General features: G+C 42.2%; 1 protein-coding gene across 2 annotated transcripts in view; it reads right to left on the bottom strand.

Moving 5' to 3' along the window:
• LOC140483541 (transcriptional regulator QRICH1-like) overlaps nt 1-13,937 on the bottom strand; it is a 70,643-nt gene extending 56,706 nt beyond the window's left edge. The window contains exon 1 of one of the 2 annotated variants that reach the window (XM_072581729.1): nt 13,762-13,937. Coding sequence is in view for 1 of the 2 variants with exons in the window: in XM_072581726.1 (XP_072437827.1) it covers nt 13,478-13,480 (3 nt within the window). In the remaining variant the exon portion in view is untranslated. Of the gene's footprint in view, nt 1-13,477; nt 13,618-13,761 lie in introns of those variants that run through there. The other variant, XM_072581726.1, reaches the window with a different exon arrangement.
• Nucleotides 13,938-20,695: the final 6,758 nt, after the last annotated feature.

A 20,695-nucleotide genomic window follows, 5' to 3' on the forward strand; every position in this document is an offset into this window, starting at 1 on the left:
GGAGGTTGACATTTCATTTGAAGACCCTAGTAATTCTCTGGGGACCTGGGTTCAAATCTGCTATGGCAGATGGTGGAATTTGAATTCAATATGAAAAAAAATCTAGAATTAAAATTCTCATCTCACTATGAAACTCTGGCTGATTGTCAGAAAAACCCATTTGATTCACTATTTTAAGAAGAGGCTGGATAGTCAATGCACTGGCAATTACATTCTAAAAGTCCACCGATTTTGGATTAATCACTACAGATTGGATGGCAGCAAATGGTACCTCTATTTAAGAATGGAGCGAGAGAGAACACAATGACAGAGCTGTTAGTCATATATCAACAGGAGGGAAAAAATCAGAACCTTTTATAAAGGATGGGATAAACAGATTCTTGGGTGATAATGACGTGATTGGATAAAGTCAGTACAATTTGCAAATGTATAATTGCCTTTGATTAACTCGGGAGCTTTTAAGACATTACTAACAAAATTTATAAAGCCGATAGGTGTGACATACTTACATTTTCAGAATGCTTTTGATGAAGTCCACCATAGAAAGATGAGTAGAGAAAGAAAAGCACATGAGATAGGAAGTAACATACTGTCATAGATTAATGATTGGTTAACAGGAAAAAAAGGAATAAATGAATCACTCTCATGTTGGCAGGTTGTGACTAGTAGAGTACAGAAAACATCCAGGCCCAGCAGATTGCTAATGGCTTGAAGATGGCAACCAAATGTAATATTCACAAGATGTGTGGATGATCCAATGCCAAGTGGAAATGTCTGTTATGAAGCTATCAGCTTCAGAAGGACAGACTTCGTGAATGGGCAAGAACATGGCAGATGGAATATAATGTGAGAAAACATGAGGTCATCACTTGGTACAAGGTACAGTTATGCAGACTATTCCTTAAATATTAGGAGGTTGAAAATGTCAATGTACAAGCAACCAGGGTGCCTTTGTTGATAAGTTGAAGACTAATACACAGGTGCAGCAAGCTAAAAGAATGTTGGCCTTTATTGTTGAAGAATGGAGCACAGGAGTAGGAATTCTTGCTTCAATTGCACAGGAGTATGGTTACAAAATATTTGAAAGGAGAGACAGGGTAGAGGAAGGAAAGATATGTTGCCTCCTTGGGGAGAAACAGAGGACACGATTTAAAAATTATGGGATGCCACTTAGTTTTGAGAGAAAATATTTTTGAGAGTTGTTAACCTTTGGTATTCTCTACCAGAGTGTGCTGTGGAAGCTCAATCTTTGTTTATGATTTGGATGTAAGCAGAAGAGGTATAGTTAGTAAGTTTGCAGTTGATACCAAAATTGGAGGTGTAGTGGACAGCGAAGAAGGTTACCTCAGATTACAACAGGATCTTGATCAAATGGGCCAATGGGCTGAGAAGTGGCAGATGGAATTTAATTTAGATAAATGCGAGGTGCTGCTTTTTGGGAAAGCAAATCTTAGCAGGACTTATACACTTAATGGTAAGGTCCTAGGGAATGTTGCTGAACAAAGAGACCTTGGAGTGAAGGTTCATAACTCCTTGAAAGTGGAGTCACAGGTAGATAGGATAGAGAAGGCGACGTTTGGTATGCTTTCCTTTATTGGTCAGAGTATTGAGTACAGGAGTTGGGAGGTCATGTTGCGCCTGTACAGGACATTGGTTAGGCCATTGTTGGAATACCATGTCCAATTCTGGTCTCCTTCCTATCGGAAGGATGTTGTGAAACTTGAAAGGGTTCAGAAAAGATTTACAAGGATGTTGCCAGGGTTAGAGGATTTGAGCTACAGGGAGAGGCTGGAGCGTCAGAGGCTGAGGGTGACTTATAAAATCATGAAGGGTATGGATAGGACAAATAGACAAAGTCTTTTCCCTGGGGTCGGGGAGTCCAGAACTAGACGGCATAGGTTTAGGGTGATGAGGGGCAGACAGAAGAGACCTAAGTGGCAACTTTGTCACACAGAGGGTGGTACATGTATAGAAAGAACTGCCAGAGGATGTGGTGGAGGCTGGTACATTGCAACATTTAAGAGGCATTTGGATGGGTATATGAATAGGAAAGGTTTGGAGGGATATGGGACGGGTGCTGGCAGGTGGCACTAGATTGGGTTGGGATATCTGGTTGGCATGGACGGGTTGGACTGAAGGGTTTGTTTCCATGCTGTACATCTCTATGACTATGTATGTTTAAGGTAGGGATTGATCAATTTCTGATTACCAGTGGTGCACAGGGTTACGGAGATGAGGTGAGTAAAAGGCATTGAAGTGGTTAATCAATTACGATAGTATTGAATGGTTCAGCAGATACAATGGGCTGAATGGTCTTCTCAATATCCTAGCCAAACAAAAATAAGAGGCAGTTGCACAAAATGGATAGCAATTTCAAAAAGCGGCACAATACAATAGACCAATGGCCTCCTCTTGTGCTGAAAGATTCTACACATCTGTGTTCGTCCCATTCTTTGTCCCCACCACTGGTGGTCACCCTCCAGAACCTCTACACCTCTCTCATCAATGATTGGCAAAAACTCATCTCTTCAACTAAGTATTTCTTACCCATCTCATTTATTGCTCAATGTCAGATTTTGTCTAATTTGTGAATTGCTTTAAGATGCTGGTTAATCTTATTTACATAGAATCTGGAGCAAATTCAGGCCATTTCGCCCAACTGGTCTAGGTGCTTACATGCCACAGAGACCTCCTCCCACTCTGTTCAGTTCATCTCATTAACACATTTCCTATTCCTTTCTCCAGAATGTGTTCTCTAGCTTCCCATTAGATGCATCTATTCTATCCATCGAAACCACTCTCTGTGGGAGTGAGCTCCATATTCTTACTGTTGACTGGGCAAAGAAGTCTCTCAAATTCCCCTGAAACAGTGACCATTTATAATTTAGGGCTTTAGATCCAGTGAAGAACTAAAATGCTGCGCAGTCAAATTCTTGACCACCCCATCTGCCCTCTCAAGTAGGTGGAAGCGAACGCATAATGTGAAGAACAGGGAAGATATCTTGGTGCGCTGGTTAGTATATTAACTCCTATTCAATATCACAAAGAGAGGGGACATGGTTATTTACACTGCCATTTGTGAAATCTACTCATTAGAGAGAGAGAGTGTTTTACTCATTACAGATACAAAACAAAGAAGAAAACATCGTTTATGATAGATGTCGAATGGAATTACAACTGAAAATAGGGCAAAATGTCCCTCAGAAATGAGGCGTTAAAGCAAATGAGAGAAGCAAAGAGTGTATGAGAAGAGACTGGAAGGAAACAAATTGTATAGACATACAAAAAAAAGGTGGTAAAGGAAGAAGTGGGCTGATTCAGGATCAAAACACAGATTTACTCTTGAGGCAGAGGGCATAGCTGATGCATGAAAGGAATCCTTTATGAAGGAAGTTGATGCTATGAAGGCAATGATTAAGGAGGAAATTCAGATACTCGAGTTTAAAACTGATAAAGGAGGTGGCGTTGAATATGCTGTGTGCGCTTGAAGTGGATAGTGCACCACTGTTGACGAGATGCATCCAACCAATGTGGGAAGTGAAAGAAAATTGCAGATGCACCAGCCAAAACTTTTCAGTTTTCCTCAAGACTCAGTAAGTGCTGCAGAACTGCAGAATTGAGCCCTCAACTCCATGCCAAGCAGTTTAACTTTGGAGATGGGGAAACATCTAGAAACGATTATTCAGGGCAAAATTAATAACCACAGACAAGAGTAGGTTAAAGAAAGCAAGCAAGGATTCCTTAAGGAAAAATTTGATTTAATTTGCTGCAGTGGTTTGAAGAGGGTTAATGAGGGTTGATGAGGTGTACGTGAATTTTTAAATGGTATTCATACAATGGCACACACTTTGGGCAAACTGGGATAACACATCCACCCTAGGACAAACCAAACAGAGACATGCAAGAGAATTCCGAGAAGTATGACATTTCAACTGGAACTCTATCAACAAACACATTGACTTGAATCCCATTTACCATCCACCGAGATAAAGAGCAGGAAATGACATCATCAACTCGAGGCAACCTAAACACATTAATAGAAAGCGGGCCATACCACCTGTACTTCATCCGGTGGCTCACTGATGAGATTATCTAGTACAGTGATGAACCTTCCAGCTTAGCGAGCAAACCTACATCCAGAGCCTCAACCTGAGCTACAAATCTTCTCAAAACTCTAACTGTGGGCAGTGTTTAGTTCATGGAATAAAAGGAGCAGTAGCAACATGAATAAGGAATTGGCCAATTAACATGAACAGAGTAACAACTAATACATGCTTTTTTGGTCAGTGGATTTCTTGTAATGGAGTTCCCGAGGGGTCAGTGTTTGGATCCTTAGGTGAATGTGAAGGATATGAAAGTGCAGAGAGTGTTCACAAATCTAATGATTTGACAGACACAAAATTCCTGAGGGGTCTGGACAGAGCAGATCATGATAAACTATTCCTGTTTATGGAAGGATTGAAAACAAAGGACACAGATTTAAAATAATTGGTAAAAAACAGATGTGTTCTGGAACATACTGCCTGAAAGTGTGGTTCAGGCTGGTTTGATTGAAGTGGTTAAAGTGGGTTATCTGAAAATGATGGACATGCTACATGATTGGGGAAACTACAAATACAACAAACTCTATGTTGTCTGCAGCAGTGAGCAAAAGCCTCGATGACTGAACTGTCTGCCCGGTGTCAGGGTTAAGGTCATTTCCTCAGGATTGGAGAGGAACTTGTACTGGGAGGGGAGAGATTCAGTTGTCAACATTCACATTGGCACTAAAGACATTGATAAGACTAGAAAAGAAGTTCTGCTGGAAGAATGTGAACAGTTGGGAGGCAAGTTAAAAGACCAGAAACTCCAAGATAATAGTCAAGGAGTTAAGTGTGCAGCTCAAAGGTGGTGTGGGTTGAATGAGTTTCATTACATGGGTCACTGGCACTAGTGCTGGGGTAGAAGGGAACTTCTCTGACAGGCTTCTCTTGAACTAAGCTAGCTCAGGTGCCATGGAAAAATCAAATAACTAGGGCTGAAGGGAGGTCTTTAAACTATATGGTAGAGAGCTTTGACAGTGGCAAGTGAAAGTCACTACAGCAGCCATTGAGAGATACTAATACTCAGAGTGGGATAGGCAGCGAAGATTAAAAAAGATAGCGGCAAATAGGGTTTAAGGAGAAAAATGGTGAAAAGGCAAAATTAACAGCTCTTTACTTGAATGTACATAGTATTCAGAACAGAATAAGTGAGTTAATAGAACAAATAGTAATTAGTGGGCATGATCTTAAAGCCATCAGAGACCTAACTACAATGAGATCAAAGCTAGAAGCTTAATACTGAGAGCTATGTGACTTTTCAAAAGGACAAACAGCAAAAAAAAAGGTGGTGGGGTATCTTTGTTAGTGAAGATGTAAGAAGTATGACATTAAGAAATGAGCTTGGATCAGATGATATCGAATCCATATGGGTGAAGGTAAGAAATAAAGGGAAGATGGCACTGCTTTGAGCAGTCTAGAGACCTCTGAAGTACAACTATATTGTAGGACAGAAAATATATCAGGAGATGATGCATGCATGTAAAAGAGACACTGCATTAATCATTGCTGACTTCAACCTTCATGCAGATTCGGAAAACTAAGTTGGCAGAGGTAGCTACGAGAAAGAAATCACAGAGTAATTGGGACAATTTCCTAGAATAGTACGTCCTGGATCTAACCAGGGATTAGGTAAAAACAATAACTGCAGATGCTGGAAACCAGATTCTGGATTAGTGGTGCTGGAAGAGCACAGCAGTTCAGGCAGCATCCGAGGAGCAGTAAAATCAACATCTCGGGCAAAAGCCCTTCCAGGGATTAAGAAATTTTGGACTCAGTAATGCATAATGAAGCAGATTGAATAAATAAACTCAGCAAAAGATCCCTAGGAAACTGTGGCCATAATATAGTAGAATTTAGTATTCAGTAAGAGAGTGAGAAATTTAGGTTATATTTAAATATGGGTAATTACAAACAAATGGGGACACAGTTGTCTAGAGTGGACTGGGAAACAAGTTTAGCCACAAAGATGGTGAGTAACAATGGCAGACGTTTAGGAAAATAATTCACAACTCACAGCAGAGATATATCCTAGTGAGGGAGAAGGATTCTAGGAAGGGGATAAATCAACCATGGTTATTAGGAACGGTATCAAATTCAAAGAAAAAAAACATACAATGTTCTTGCGATATTTTTGGTACCACAAAGATTTGTGGTAAACCAGAGGATTGGGAAAAGAGGAGGAAAAACCAATTGACGACAAACACATACTATCAAAACAGACTGAAGCGCCTTCAAAATATTTTAAAAATGCCAAAGTACACAAAGACCCCGTACAGACCGAGTCTGGGGAATTAATAAAAGCACTATCAGGACATGGTAGAGGAGCCAAATAAATATTTTGCATTAATATTCATAATAGAAGGCATAAGATTCCAAAAATATTAACTAATCAATGGGCAAAATTAGGGGTGCAGGGGAAATAAATAAGATCACTAGAGAAAAAGTACTCAGGAAACTAATGAGACTAAAGGCCACTAAATCCCCTGTATCTGATGGTTTGCATTCTAGGATATTGAAGGAAGTAGCGACAGAAGTACTGGGTGCACTGGTAGTAATCTTCCAAGAATCCTTAAATTTTGTAAATGTCCTAGAGGAATGGAAAACTGGCAAAGTAAAATCTTTATACAAAAGGGGAAACGACAAAGGCAGCTACAGGCTAATTAGCTTAACATCTAGGAGCAAATTACTGCCGATGTTGGAATCTGTACCGAAAACAAAAACTGCTGGATATCATAGCAGGTAAAGCAGCATCCACAGACAGCAAGCGAGCTAATACTCTGGATGACTCTTCAGAGCTTAACATCTATCATTGGGAAAATGCGAGTGTCCATTATAAAGAACATATAGCAGAGCATTTAGAAGTAAATAGTATATTCAAGCAAAGTCTGCAAGGCATCACAAAGGGTCTTCCACACATCTGACACATTTATTCAAATTCTTTAAGGTGGTAACATGCATGATAGATAAAGGAGAACAAGTAGATGTAATATATTTGTATTTTCAAAGGTGTTTGACAAGGTAACACACACATGGCTACTTAATAAGACAAGAGACCATGGCATTGGGGTAGTATATTAGAACGTATACAGCACTCTCATATTTTGTGAAGATGAAGGATACAAACGGCAAAATTAGGAAACCATGGATAACAGATGAAACAGACTAGCTAAGAGGAAAAAGGAAGCAGACAGAAGGTCTAGGCAACTGAAGACTGACAAAGCTTTGGAAGAATATCGGGACTGTAGGACCAATCTGAAACGAGGAATTGAGAGGGCGAAAAGAGCTTCAAGAAATACCTTTAGTAAACAGTGTTAAGCAAAATTCCCAAGCCTTTTATTCAAATACAAGGTGCAAGAGGGTAACTAGAGAAACAGTTGGCCCACTCAAAGACAAAGACAAAGGAGGAAAGTAATGCATGGAGTCAGAGAAAATGGGTGAGATTCTTAATGAGCACTTTGCATCAGTATTCACTAAGGAGAGGAACATTATGGATGTTGAGGTTAGGGATAGATTAGTCTAGATCAGGTCAGCATAAGGAAGGAATAAGTGTTGGGTTCTAAAAGGCATTAAGGTGGACAAGTCTCCAGGTCTGGATGGGATCTATCCGAGGTTACTGAGGGAAGCTAGAGGGGAGTCAGATGGGGCCTTAATAGATGTCTTTGAACACAGGTCAGATTCTGGAGGACTGGAGAATTGCTAATGCTGTCCCCTTGTTGAAGGAGGGTGGCAAGAATAATCCAGGTAATTACAAACCGATGAGTCTGATGTCAATGGTAGGGTAGCAGCTGGAAAAGATATTGAGGGATAGAATCTACTCCCATTTGGAACAAAATGGGAGTATCAGTGATAGACAACATGGTTTAGTCCAGGGAAGGTTATGTCTTACCAACTTAATGGAATTTGTGGAGGAAATGCAAAAGTTGAATGATGAAGGAAGGGCTGTAGATGTTATTATACATGGAATTCAGTAAGGCATTTGATAAGGTTCCCCATGGTAGGCTGATGGAAAAAGTGAAGTCGCATGGGATCCAGGGTGTACTAGCTAGACAGATAAAGAACTTGCTGGGCAACAGGAGACAGAGTAGTAGTGGAAAAGAGTTTCTCAAAATGGAGACCTGTGACCAGTGGTGTCCCACAGGGATCTGTGCTGGGACCACTGTTGTTTGTGATACACTTAAGTAAGGTATAGGAGGAAGGTATAGGTGGTCCAATTCGCAAGTTTGTAGATGACACGAAGATTGGTGGAGTAGCAGATAGCAAAGGGGACTGTCAGAGAATATAGCAGAATATAGATATAGATAGATTGGAGAGTTGGGTGGAGAAATGGCAGATGCGAGTTCAATCCGGGCAAATGAGAGGCGATGCATTTTGGAAGATCCAACTCAAGAGCGAACTATACAGCAGATGAAACAATCCTGGGAAAAATTGATGTACAGAGGGATCTGGGTATTCAGGTCCATTGTACACTGAAGATGGTAACGCAGGTTGATAGAGTGGTCAAGAAGGCATACGACATGCTTTCCTTCATCGGATGGGGTTTTGAGTACAAGAGTTGGCAGATCATGTTACACTTGTATAAGACTTTGGTTCGGACACATTTTGAATACTGCATACAGTTCAGGTCTCCACATTACCAAAAGGACGTGGATGCTTTGGAGAGGATGCAGAGGAGGTTCACTAGGATGTTGCCTGGTATGGAGGATGGTAGCTATGAAGAGATTAGGATTATTATCATTAGAATGACTGAGGTTGAGGGGAGGACCTGACTGAGGTATACAAAAGCAGGAGGGACAGGCAGGGTGGATAGCAAGAAGCTTTTTCTCAGAGTGGGGGACTTGATTGCTAGGGGTCATGAGTTCAAAGTGAGAGGGGAAATGTTTAAGGGAAATATGCGTGAAAATTTGTTACGCAGAGGGTGGTGGGTGCCTGGAACGAGTTACCAGCGGAGGTGGTAGAGGCGGACACAATAGCGTCATTTAAGATGTATCGAGACAGACACATGAATGGGCAGGGAGCAGAGGGATACAGATCCTTAGAAAATAGGCAACAGTTTTAGATAGAGGATCTGATAGAAAATAATAGTAAAATACTAAACAGAGTGAAAATACACCCATTATTAGAGACTGGGGAAGCTAGATATTGACAAAGTGGTCATCAGGGAGCCCAGTGCTGAATCAGAGCAGTGTTCGCTTTTATGACCCCGCAGTCAGATGCGTAGCTCAGAAACAGACCCTTCAGTCCAACTTGTTCATGCCAACTAGATATACTAAACTAATCTAGTCCATTTGCCAGCACTTGGCCCATATCCCTCTAAACCCTCCTTTTTCAAATATTGTAATTAAATGTTGTAATTGTACCAACCTCTACCACTTCTCATTCCACCCGCTACATGGAAGAGTTGCCCTTTAGGTCCCTTTTAAATTTTCCCCTCTCACCCTCTGCCCTCTAGTACTGGATTCCCCCACTGCAGGGAAATTTGCTATTTGGCTATTTACCCTATCCATGCCCCTCATGATTTTATAAACCTCTATAACATCATCCCTCAGCCTATGACACTCCAGGGAAAATGGCCCCAGCCTATTATGCCTCTTCCTGTAGCTCAAATCCTCCAACCCTGGCAACCTCCTTGTAAACCTATTCTGAAACCTTTCAAGTTTCACAGCATCCTTCAGATAGAAAGGAGACAAGAATTGCACGCAAAATTCCAAAACTGGCCTAACCAATGTCCTGTCCAGCTGCAAGACCTCCCAAGTCCTATACTCAATGCTCTAACCTCATACCAAATGCCTTCCTGTGAATCTACTTTCAAGGAACTATGAACCTGCACTCCAAGATCTGTTTGTTCAGCCAGACTCCCCAAGACCTTACCATTCAGTGTACAAGTCCTGCCCTGAATTGCCTTTCCAAAATGCAGCACCTCACATTTATCTAAATCAAACCCCATCTGCCACTCCCCAGCCCATCTGATCAAGATCCCATTGTACTCTGAGGTGACCTTCTTCTCTGTCCACAATACGTCCAACTTTGGTGTCACCTGCAAACTTACTAACTATACCTCCTATATTCACATTCAAGTCGTTTATATAAAATGATGCAACAAATCCAGAAAAATCAATTGCTCTGGGTGTGAATGTGCTATGTGTGAATTCTCCCTATCACACTCTGCAGGGAAGGTTGCACATGCGCCCCTCTGAATACTGCCCCCTACAAAGTTGACAGCCGCATGGGTCCAGTGAATCGTTGCCCTGAATAAAGATGGTGGCACTCACTTGGGCCTATAGCAAAATGAGGCATTTTCCAGTTTACTGCAAACACAGGACTGGGAGTTTCAAATTTGTGTGTTGCGATGTGCAACAAATGTTTGTACAACCTCTCAGCCCATACTAACACCACTTTCCTCCCACTTCCTGCTGTTTATTTCTTTCCTTACTCTATGCTTGAGAAATCATGTCTCACAAACTTGATTGAGTTTTTTGAAGTAGTAACAAAGAGGACTGATGAGGGCAGAGTGGTAGATGTGATCTATATGGACTTCAGTAAGGCGCTCGACAAGGTTCCCCATGGGAGACTGATTAGCAAGGTTAGATCTCATGGAGTACAGGGAGAACCTGCCATTTGGATGCAGAACTGCCTCAAAGGGAGAAGACAGAGGGTGGTGGTGGAGGGTTGTTTTTCCTGACTGGAGGCCTGTGACCAGTGGAGTGCCAGAAGGATCAATGCTGGGTCCACTACTTTTCGTCATTCATATAAATGATGTGGGCATAAAAGATATAGTTAATAAGTTTGACACCAAAATTGGAGGTGTAGTGGACAGCAAAGAAGGTTACCTCAGATTACAAAGGGGTCTTGATCAGATGGGCCAATGGGCTGAGAAGTGGCAGATGGAGTTTAATTCAGATAAATGAAAGGTGCTGCATTTTGGGAAAGCAAATCTTAGCAGGACTTATACACTTAATAGTTAGGTCCTAGGGAGTGTTGCTGAACAAAGAGACCTTGGAGTGCAGGTTCATAGCTCCTTGAAAGTGGAGTCGCAGGTAGATAGGATAGTGAAGGCAGCATTTATTAGAATTTCCTTTATTGGTCAGAGTATTGACTATAGGGGTCGGGAGGTCACTTTGCGACCATACAGGAATTCCAACAGTGGGTGTGGTTAGGCCAATGTTGGAATATTACGTGCAATTCTGGTCTCCTTCCTATCGGAAGATGTTGTGAAACTTGAAAGGGTTCAGAAAAGATTTACAAGGATTGTTGCCAGGGTTGGAGGATTTGAGTTATAGGGAGAGGCTAAACAAGCTGGGGCTGTTTTCCCTGAGGAGTGGGGTGTTGAGGGGTGACCTTATAGAGGTTTATAAAATCATGAGTGGCATGGATAGGATAAATAGACAAAGTCTTTTCCCTGGGCTGAGCTGGGAATAAAAAAAAGAGTCCAGAGCTAGAGGGCATAGGTTTAGAAGGAGGGGGGGAAAGATATAAAAGACACCTAAGGGGCAACGTTTTCACGCAAAGGGGGGTACATGTATGGAATGAGCTGCCAGAGGAATGGTGGAGGCGAGTACAATTGCAACATTTAAAAGGCATCTGGATAGGTATATGAATATGAAGGGTTTGGAGGGATATGGGCCAAGTGCTGGCAGGTGGGACTAGATTGGGTTGGGATATCTGGTCAGCATGGACAGATTGGACTGAAGGGTCCGTTTCCGTGATGTACATCTCTATGACTATCTGGATCGGCACAGGCTTGGAGGGCCTGAAGTGTCTGTTCCTGTGCTATAATTTTCTTTGTTCAGTCAAGTAGTAAAGGACAGAAAGGGATTTTGGAGAACTAGTTTAAGGATAGCAACTTGTAACCAAAGCACAGGGATCAGAGCCGGGGCCACCAATATTTACAGTATACATTAATGACTTTGGTGATGGGAAGTGGATGTACTACAGCCAAGTTTGTGGATGACAAAAAAAAGACAGACAAGTGGTGTGAGTGACAAAATATTGCGGAGACAAGGGCAAATTAAATAATTGGGCAAAAATTGACAGATGAAGTATCACGTGTGAAATGGAAGGTTATGCACTTTGCTAGCAAAAATAGAGAAACTGAATATTATTCAGCGCATTGTTATTAGTGCATATTTTTAGAGTTCTCTAACCCAAAGAGTGCTGATACCCTTTGTGCATAAATCGCAAAAAGCTAATATAAAAGTTTAACAGATAAGGAATCTTGGCCTCTAATTCAATGAGAATAGAACATTAAAAATACTCCATTGATTGCTATAACCATATAAGGCATTAGTCAGACCACAGCTCTTTTGGTCCTATTATCTAAGGGTAGACATACAGGCATTTCTGGGTATGGAGGGTTTACTTTTTTTTTAAAAACTTGTGGGACATGGGCAGCTGCCCTTGAACTGAGCAGCTGGCTCAGAGGGCATGAGATTCCACCACATTGCTGTGGGTCTGGAGTCACATGAAAATGATAGGTTTCCTTTCCTGAAAATTAGTGAGCCAGATGAGTTTATGGTTTCACAGTCATTAGTAGATTCTAAATTCCAGATTTTTATTGAATTTAAATTCCACCATCTAATATGGCAGGATTCAAACCAGACATTAGCTGAATTTCTAGATTAATCATCTCCTGATAATACTATTAGGCTTAATGAGGAAAAGGTTGAATAGGTTATGCCTGCACTCATTGGAATTTAAAGGAATGAGAGGAAACCATTTTGGAACATAAGATTTTGAGGAAGGTTTATAGGGTAGATGGGGAGTGGTTTTCCCTTATGAGAGGATGGCAGATCAAAAGGAATTAATCTAGGAACAAAAGGTCATCTATTTAAGACAGAAATTAGGAATTTCTTCTACTAGGACGTAGTGAATCAGTGGAATTCTACTGCAGACGGCTGTTGAGGTTGGGTCATTAATTTTTACAAATCTGAAAGAATGTGTAATCACTAAGAGAATCGAGAGTATTGGGGAAAAGGCAAAAAAGTGGAATTGAGGATAACAGGATCAGTTATGAACCTGTGAAATAATGGCACAGACTTGATGGGCTGAATTACCTAATTCTGATTCTTTATTTTATGGAAAGATTCAGTTCAGAATCTAAATCTTTGTGGGGTTCTGTTTTCCCGGAGGGTCGTGGAGGGTTAATTGTTGCTCATATTGAAGGTTGGGTCAGACTGATCTTTGAGCCGTCTATCAACAGGGGGATGTGGGGAGTGGGATCAGCACAAACTATCCCAGTGGTCCCTGACCGCTGCCTCTCTACATGATGCGGCGCTATATAAACGTACGTTGCTGCTGTGCAGGCCGCTGGAGCCTCGGCGGCTGAGTGCTGCCGGGGCCGCCGGCCAAGCGCTTCTCCCCCAGCCCTATCCCCCCGGCCCGGCCCCGGCCCCCCTCACCATCCCGGGCCCAGGTCACTCTGGGGCCTGTGTATCCGCTTCCCTGCGGGTCGCCGATGCCCGCGGCCTTCCCCCTCCGCTCGATCCTCGGTGTCGGCCCAGGCTTCAACCCGAACCCAGATCCTGCGGCCGGAGCGGGCCTGACGTCAGCGCGCAGTCCCGCGGGAGCGAGCACGGCGCCATCTCCCGCCAGAGCGCGCACTACCGTAACGAGAGCGGGTGCGCGCCTTTCTTTCTTTGCCCTTTCCCCTCGCGAGGCCCCAGCCACCCGGTTCCCTGCTTACCTCAGGCGTTAACACTGGAGGTACCGGCCGGACAGGTGGGTGGGTGACCTGAGGCGAGGGCGGTGCGGCTCGGCTCCCCCTCAAGGCCCGGGCTCCTTTTTGTTTATCCTCCTGCTTCAGACTCTCACTAAGCCGCCATCTTACAGCCAGCCGGCCTCCGCCAATCAGAGCCACACTCCGGCCTCCGCCAATCAGAGCCGTAGCCCCGCCATCGCCAATCAGAACCGCATATCTGCCTCCGCCAATCAGAACCGCATATCTGCCTCCGCCAATCAGAGCCGCGCTCCTGTCTCCGGCCTCCGCCAATCAGAGCCGCCCTCAACCGCCCCCCCCATGAGGACCATCATCCCACCAATCACCATCGCCGTCCAGTCTGGGTCAATCAGCACCAACCTCCAGTCTCCACCAATCAGTACGGTCCTCCAGCTCCCGCCAATCAGCGCCACATTCCAGCAGTAATCTCGCGAGGTTTCAGTGCCAGGCCGATGTCCTCTTAAAGGGGTCGTGCTGCCTCTTGTTATCGCAGGAATAGCTGGAGGTTGGTCAGTTTCCTCAGGCCCTTTCGGACCGTCCAGTGAGGCCATGGTCAGTCTGTATCCGCTCTACATTCAATTACACCTTGTTTCCTTTCCCTTCCTTTGTTTGACTCTTGCCTGCTCTTTGAAATGGCCAAGTAAATCCCATAATAATCACAAGACGCTGGTATCCGGGTTGAGGGGGTGATAGGGAAGGCAAGTGGAATGTTCGCTTATATTTGGAAAGAATAAAGTTAGGGAGGTCTTGCTGAAACTCAGGCCATATCTAAACACAGTGAAGGTTTGAGTCCTTTACCCAAAGAAACATATAATAGCATCAGAGACAACCCAGAGAAGGTTCATACCAGGTATGGAGGGATTGCCTTGTGAGGGGAAGTTGGCCCCTACTCAGTGGAGTAGAGCTAACCTCACTGCAACATACAAGATTCTTAGGGGACTTAGTGTCATACAACACGGAAGTACTTAAATGTGTGAAATTAGGGTGTGAATCTGTGGGGTTTTATACTGCAGAGAGTTGTCGACGCTGGGCTATCAAGGCTCTTAAAGTCTGAGAGATACATTTTAAGTCAGTAAGATATTGAGGGTTCTGGGGCAAAGGCAGGAAAGTGGAGTTAAAAGTGATCCTATTAGCCATCATCTCATTGAATAGCAGAGCAGACTCAATGGTATGAATATCCTACTTCTGCTCTTACATCATGCAGTCTCACAGATGGCAACAAATGCTGGCTTCTCATTCACTGTTTTCATGCCATGAAACAATAAAGTAAAATCTTGCAACCCTACAAAAATTCATGGTTGAAACAAGAAGTGATTGACAAACTGAGCAGGTCTGGCAGCATATGTGCAGAAAGAAGCAAATGTAATATTTTGAGACCCGTGTGAAACTTCTCAGAACCAAAAGAGTCTTGAAAAGCTATGAAATTAGTGCTGTAAAAAGGTTATGAGTGGGAAAACGCTATCAATATATTCTGAAATTTCTTAGCAGCATGGGAGGTATTTGAATGCTGTGGCCATTAGTTATCTCTCAATGAGTCACCTATGTTGTGGCACACATGAAGGCCATTCAGCCCATGATGCTTGTAATGGTCTTCAATTGGTCAATTCAATTAGTGCCATTCTGCTGCCTTCTCTCTATGACTCTGCACATTCTTCCTATTCAGATAATGGTCTAATCCCCTTTAGAATGCCTCAACTGAACCAGACTCTTTGCACTGCAGGCTCTAACCATTCGCTGGCTGAAAAGATTTTTGTCATGGTGCTTTTGCTTCTTTTACATCTTAGTTTAAAGCTATGCCCTCTCATTTTCATTCCTTTCACAAGTGGACACAATCTCTTTCTATCTACTCTGTCTCACAAGTCATGATCCTATTGGGAAGAGTGCTGTAAATCAAACCCCACCATCCCAACAGTCATTCAAATGAATCACTAACTACCATACGTACTCATGTAAAAGTTGATCTCATGTAAATGTTGACTCCTTATTTTTGGCCAAAAAAATCTTGTATTTTCCATAGATCTCATGTAAAAGTCAACCCTACTATATTGCATTATAAACCTCTTACAAAGGAGACTGCATGTTCCTATTAACCCACTTAAAACGAAAACACATTCATTAATTCATACCGGTATCTCTACTCATCGCTGTTTGTTTACTGTGCTGCATCTGTACTCATTCATTCATAACTCTACTTAGCTGACTTGGTTTACTACAGCACGTTTTAATTCATACCGGTACTAAGTCTATTGGTACTTATCGCACTTTGTTCACTATACATCCAAAAATTAATATCATTAAAAAGTTAAAAATCACACAACACCAGGTTAGAGTCCAACAGATTTATTTAGGAGCACCAGCTGTGCGTGTATGTGTTTATAGTGCAATGGGGTCACCTGTAGTGTGACATGAACCCAAAGTCCCGGTTGAGGCCATCCCCATCCCCAACACACGCACATGCACGCAGACCCTCTCTCATACACTCACACATACACTCCCACACAAACCCTCTCACAGACTTTTACACACACACACATACACATAATCTCTCACAGACACTCATAAACATCCCTCCACACACACACCCACATGCACACACATACATAAATAAGTTTGTGGGTGAATTTGTACTTGCAGAATTAAATTTTACTTTGCTCAAAAACTGCATCAATCCATGTAAGATTGGGATGGCACGGTGACTCAGTGGTTCGATTCCAGCATTGGGTAACTGTCTGTATGGAGTTTGCACATTCTCCCAGTATCTGCATGGGTTTCCTCCGGATACGCCAGTTTCCTCCCACATTCCAAAGATGTGCAGGTCAGGTGAATTAGCCATTCTAAATTATCCATAGTGTTAGGTGCATTAGTCAGAGGGAAATGGGGCTGTGGGTGGGTTACTCTTCGGAAGGTTGGTGTGGACTTGTTGGGCCGAAGGGCCTGCTTCCACACTGTAGGAAAAAAGATTCTGTAAATCCATTCTTTTAGATCAGAATCAGTCTTACCATTGTGGCACAGACAGCCTCACAGAGGGAAGCTCACACCTTCAATACATTATCTTGGCTGACATGACACCAATTATTCAGGTTCACTTGAAAATGTAACTTTTTAAAAAAGTTTTGCGATTTACATAAGAAAGAACTGAAACCCAACATGATCATTCTAAAAGATGAGACTTAATAAACAATCCAGGTCTTTTTCCATATATAATTTCAGTTACATCACACTGTAAACATTTGCTGTAAATACTGTGTCTTACAATGTTACAATGTACACCCCAGTCCAGCACTGGCATCTCCAAATCATTAAAAAGTTAATCATTTTAATTGTACCATTTATAGCTGAATAAAAGTGAGATCGCTACATATTTCTTTAGTTCTTTGACAAGTTTGTTAATGTTGCTGAGGTTCATAACATACAAAAGTAAATGGGAGAGAAAGTGAAGAATTTGGCAGGAAACTTCAAGACACTTACAAATTCAGAATTTAATAAATGTTGCATTTTAAGTGTGCCATTAGAATAGGCCATGACGGTGTTGAGCAGTGTGATTTTGCAGTTTTTCAACGCATCTTTGACATGTTAAGTTTTCGTACCAGTATATATAAATAAAATTTCCTACCCATAATTCATTCTTGTTTCTCTTGCTTTTATCTGGTAATTATCTTTACCGTAATTCGTTGTGTTTTTCTTCTTTACTTGTGTTTAGTTGTGCGATCAAAACAACTTCTGTAAATGATATGGTATTTTGAACTGCAGCATCAATTTCAGCCCCTCAAAACTAGTATCCATGTATTAGTCAATCCTATAAATTGAATCTTTAAAGAAATCTAAAAGATTTGACTTTTACACAAGTATATATAGTACTATATTTACTTTACCACTATCTAAGTTTGAAGAAACTCGCACCAGATTTCAACAATAACCAAGAAACAAAATGATCAATTATAAGAATATAAGAACTCGGAGCAGGAGTAGGCAATTCAGCCCCTGGAGCCTGTTCTGCCATTTGATATGAAAAAAGGTGAACCAGTTGGGATTTTATAACATTAGACAGTGCCAACACGGCTGCCAATAGGTTGGCTTTTAGTTCCAGATTTTTGTAAAATTCAAATTTCAGCATCTGCCTTGGTGGGAATTTACCCATCCCCTCAGGACATTAGCCTGACATTCAGGATCACAAGTCCACTGCACCATCAAATCGCCAGCTAAGAAGCTTATCCTTTAACAAGTGGCTAATTGGATTATTAATTAATAACATACAAACTTAAACTATATCCCCTTTAAATCCAAACAGACATTAGTTTGTCATTCACATTGTTTGTCAAACAATTTGGATTAGAATAGAGAAGCATGATTACTAAGTTTATGGATGAAACCAGTTGGCCATGGAGTGGCAGATGGAGTTTAATTTAGATAAATGTGAGGTGTTGCATTTTTGTAAGGCAAACCAGGACAGGACTTCTACAGTTAATGATAGGGCCCTGTGGAATGTGTCCAACAGAGAGACCTAGGGATGCAGGTGCATAGTTACCTGAAAGTGGCATCACAGGTAGACAGGGTGGTGAAGGTGGCATTTGGCACGCTTGCCTTCACTGGTCAGAACACTGAGTACAAGAGTTGGAATGTCATGTTGAGGTTGTACAGGACCTTGGTGAGGCCACTTTTGGACTACTGTGTATAGTTCTGGTTGCCTTGCTACAGGAAGGATATTATTAAATTGGAAAGGATTCAGAAAAGATTCAAAAGGGGGTTGCTAGGACTGGAGGGTTTGAGTTACCGAGAGAGGCTCGGACATTTTTTTTCCTGAAGCATCAGAGGCTGAGGGGTGAGTTTATAGAGGCTTATAACATCATGAAGGGCATAGATAAGATGTACAAAGTTAAAAATCACACAACACCAGGTTATAGTCCAACAGGTTTATTTGGAAGCAATGGTTTTGTGTGATTTTTAATTTTGTACACCTCAGTCCAACACTGGCATTTCCAAATCATAGATAAGATGAATAGCAAAAGTCCTTTCCCTAGGTTAAGGGAATTCAAAACTAGAGAGTGTAGAATTAAAAGGGACCTGAGGGGCAACCTTTTCACACAGAGGATGGTTCATTTGTGGAATGAACTGCCAAAGGATGCAGATAGTTACCACATTGAAAAGACATTTGGACGTGTACATGAATAGGAAAGGTTTAGAGCGATATAGGCCAAACACAGACAAATGGGACAAATTTTATTTGGGAAACCTGGTCAGCATGGATGAGTTGGACGGAAGGAGTTGTTTCTGTGCTGTATGACTCTACAATAAGACAGACAGCTTTGCAGGAACATCATCAGTGGAAAAAGGAACAGACTTTGTGGTTCAAGAGTCCAAACTACAAGGGGTGGAAAGAGTGACTTTCTCTTAATTCTTTCAGTGTTTGGTGACAGTATCACGATGTTGACTGTAGTGATCCTCCTTTTGGACCTAAGTATTTGGTTGAGTTAAAAGTTCTTTTCAAAATCTTTCAACGTTTGTTTTCTTTCACTCATACAGAAGGAGAGAGTGATCCTGGTGTGCAGGCTTAGAGTGACAGGTCTACAGTATAGAAAAAGGCCCTTTGACCCATTGAGTTCAAACCAGTCAAAAGCAACCACCAAATATTCTAAAACTATTTTCCAGCACTTAACCAAAAGCCTTGGATATCTTGGCATCACAAGTGCATATCTAAATCTTTCTTCAGTGTGATGAAGGTTTCAGCCTCTCCCAGCCTTACAGGCAGTGAGTTCCAGATTCCCACCACCCTCTGGGTAAAATGATTTTCCTCACATCTCCTTTAAACCTCCCTGTCTCTAATCAATGACCTCTGGTGATTGATCCCTCCACTAAGGGAAAGTTTCTTCCTGTCTATGCCCCTCATGTTTTTACACATTGCAGTCTGTCTCCTCTGCTCGAAAGAAAACAACCCCAGCCTCTCTTCACCACTGAAACTCTCCAGTGCAGGCAACATCCTGGTTAATCTCCTCTGCACCTTCTCCAGTGCTACCACATCCTTCGTATAAAGTGGATTCCAGCACTACACACAATACTTTAGCCGTGGCCTAACAACCATTTAATACAGTTTCAGCCTCACCTGCCTGTTCTTAAACTCTCTGTTTAAGTTAATAAAGGCAAGTATCCCATCTGCCTCCCTAACATCAATATCTAACTGTCATGATATCTTAGGGGACCAATGGGCATGCACACCAAAGTTCCTCTAATCTTCGTTGCTTTCCCAGGATCTGACCTTACCTCATGTATTCCCTTGTCTTGTCTGTCCAAGTACATCACTTCACATTTACCAGATGGAATTCCATTTACCACTGATCAACCCATCTATATTCTATTCCAGAGATTGGAGTGCAACTACCCCTTCGGGTCTGAGACAAACTTCGAGTTAATTGTAAAAGTTGTTAGAACATAGAATAGCACAGGCCCTTCAGCCCTCGAAGTTGTGCCAGCCTTCTATCCTGCTCTAAGATCAGACTAACCTACATATCTTTCATTGTACTAACTTCCACGAGTCTATCCAAGAGTCACTTAAATGTCCCTAATGTATGTGACTCTCCTACTACTGCTGACAGTGCATTCCACACACCCACCAGTCTGAGTAAATAACTGACCTCTGACATCTCCCCATAACCTTCCTCCAATTACTTTAAAATTATACCCCCTCGTGATAGCCATTTCCACCAATGGAAAAAGTCTCTGGCTATCCACTCTATCAGTGCCTCTCACCATCTTGTACACTTCTATCAAGTCACCTCTCATCCTTCTTTGATCCAGTGAGAAAGGCCCAAGCTCCCTCAACCTTTCTCCAGTCCATGTAGCATCCTGGTAAATCTCCCCTGCACCCTCCATAAAGCGTCCACATCTTTCCCATAATGAGGTGACCAGA

Source organism: Chiloscyllium punctatum, chromosome 12, assembly GCF_047496795.1.
Source record: "Chiloscyllium punctatum isolate Juve2018m chromosome 12, sChiPun1.3, whole genome shotgun sequence".
Taxonomy (NCBI): Eukaryota; Metazoa; Chordata; class Chondrichthyes; order Orectolobiformes; family Hemiscylliidae; genus Chiloscyllium; species Chiloscyllium punctatum.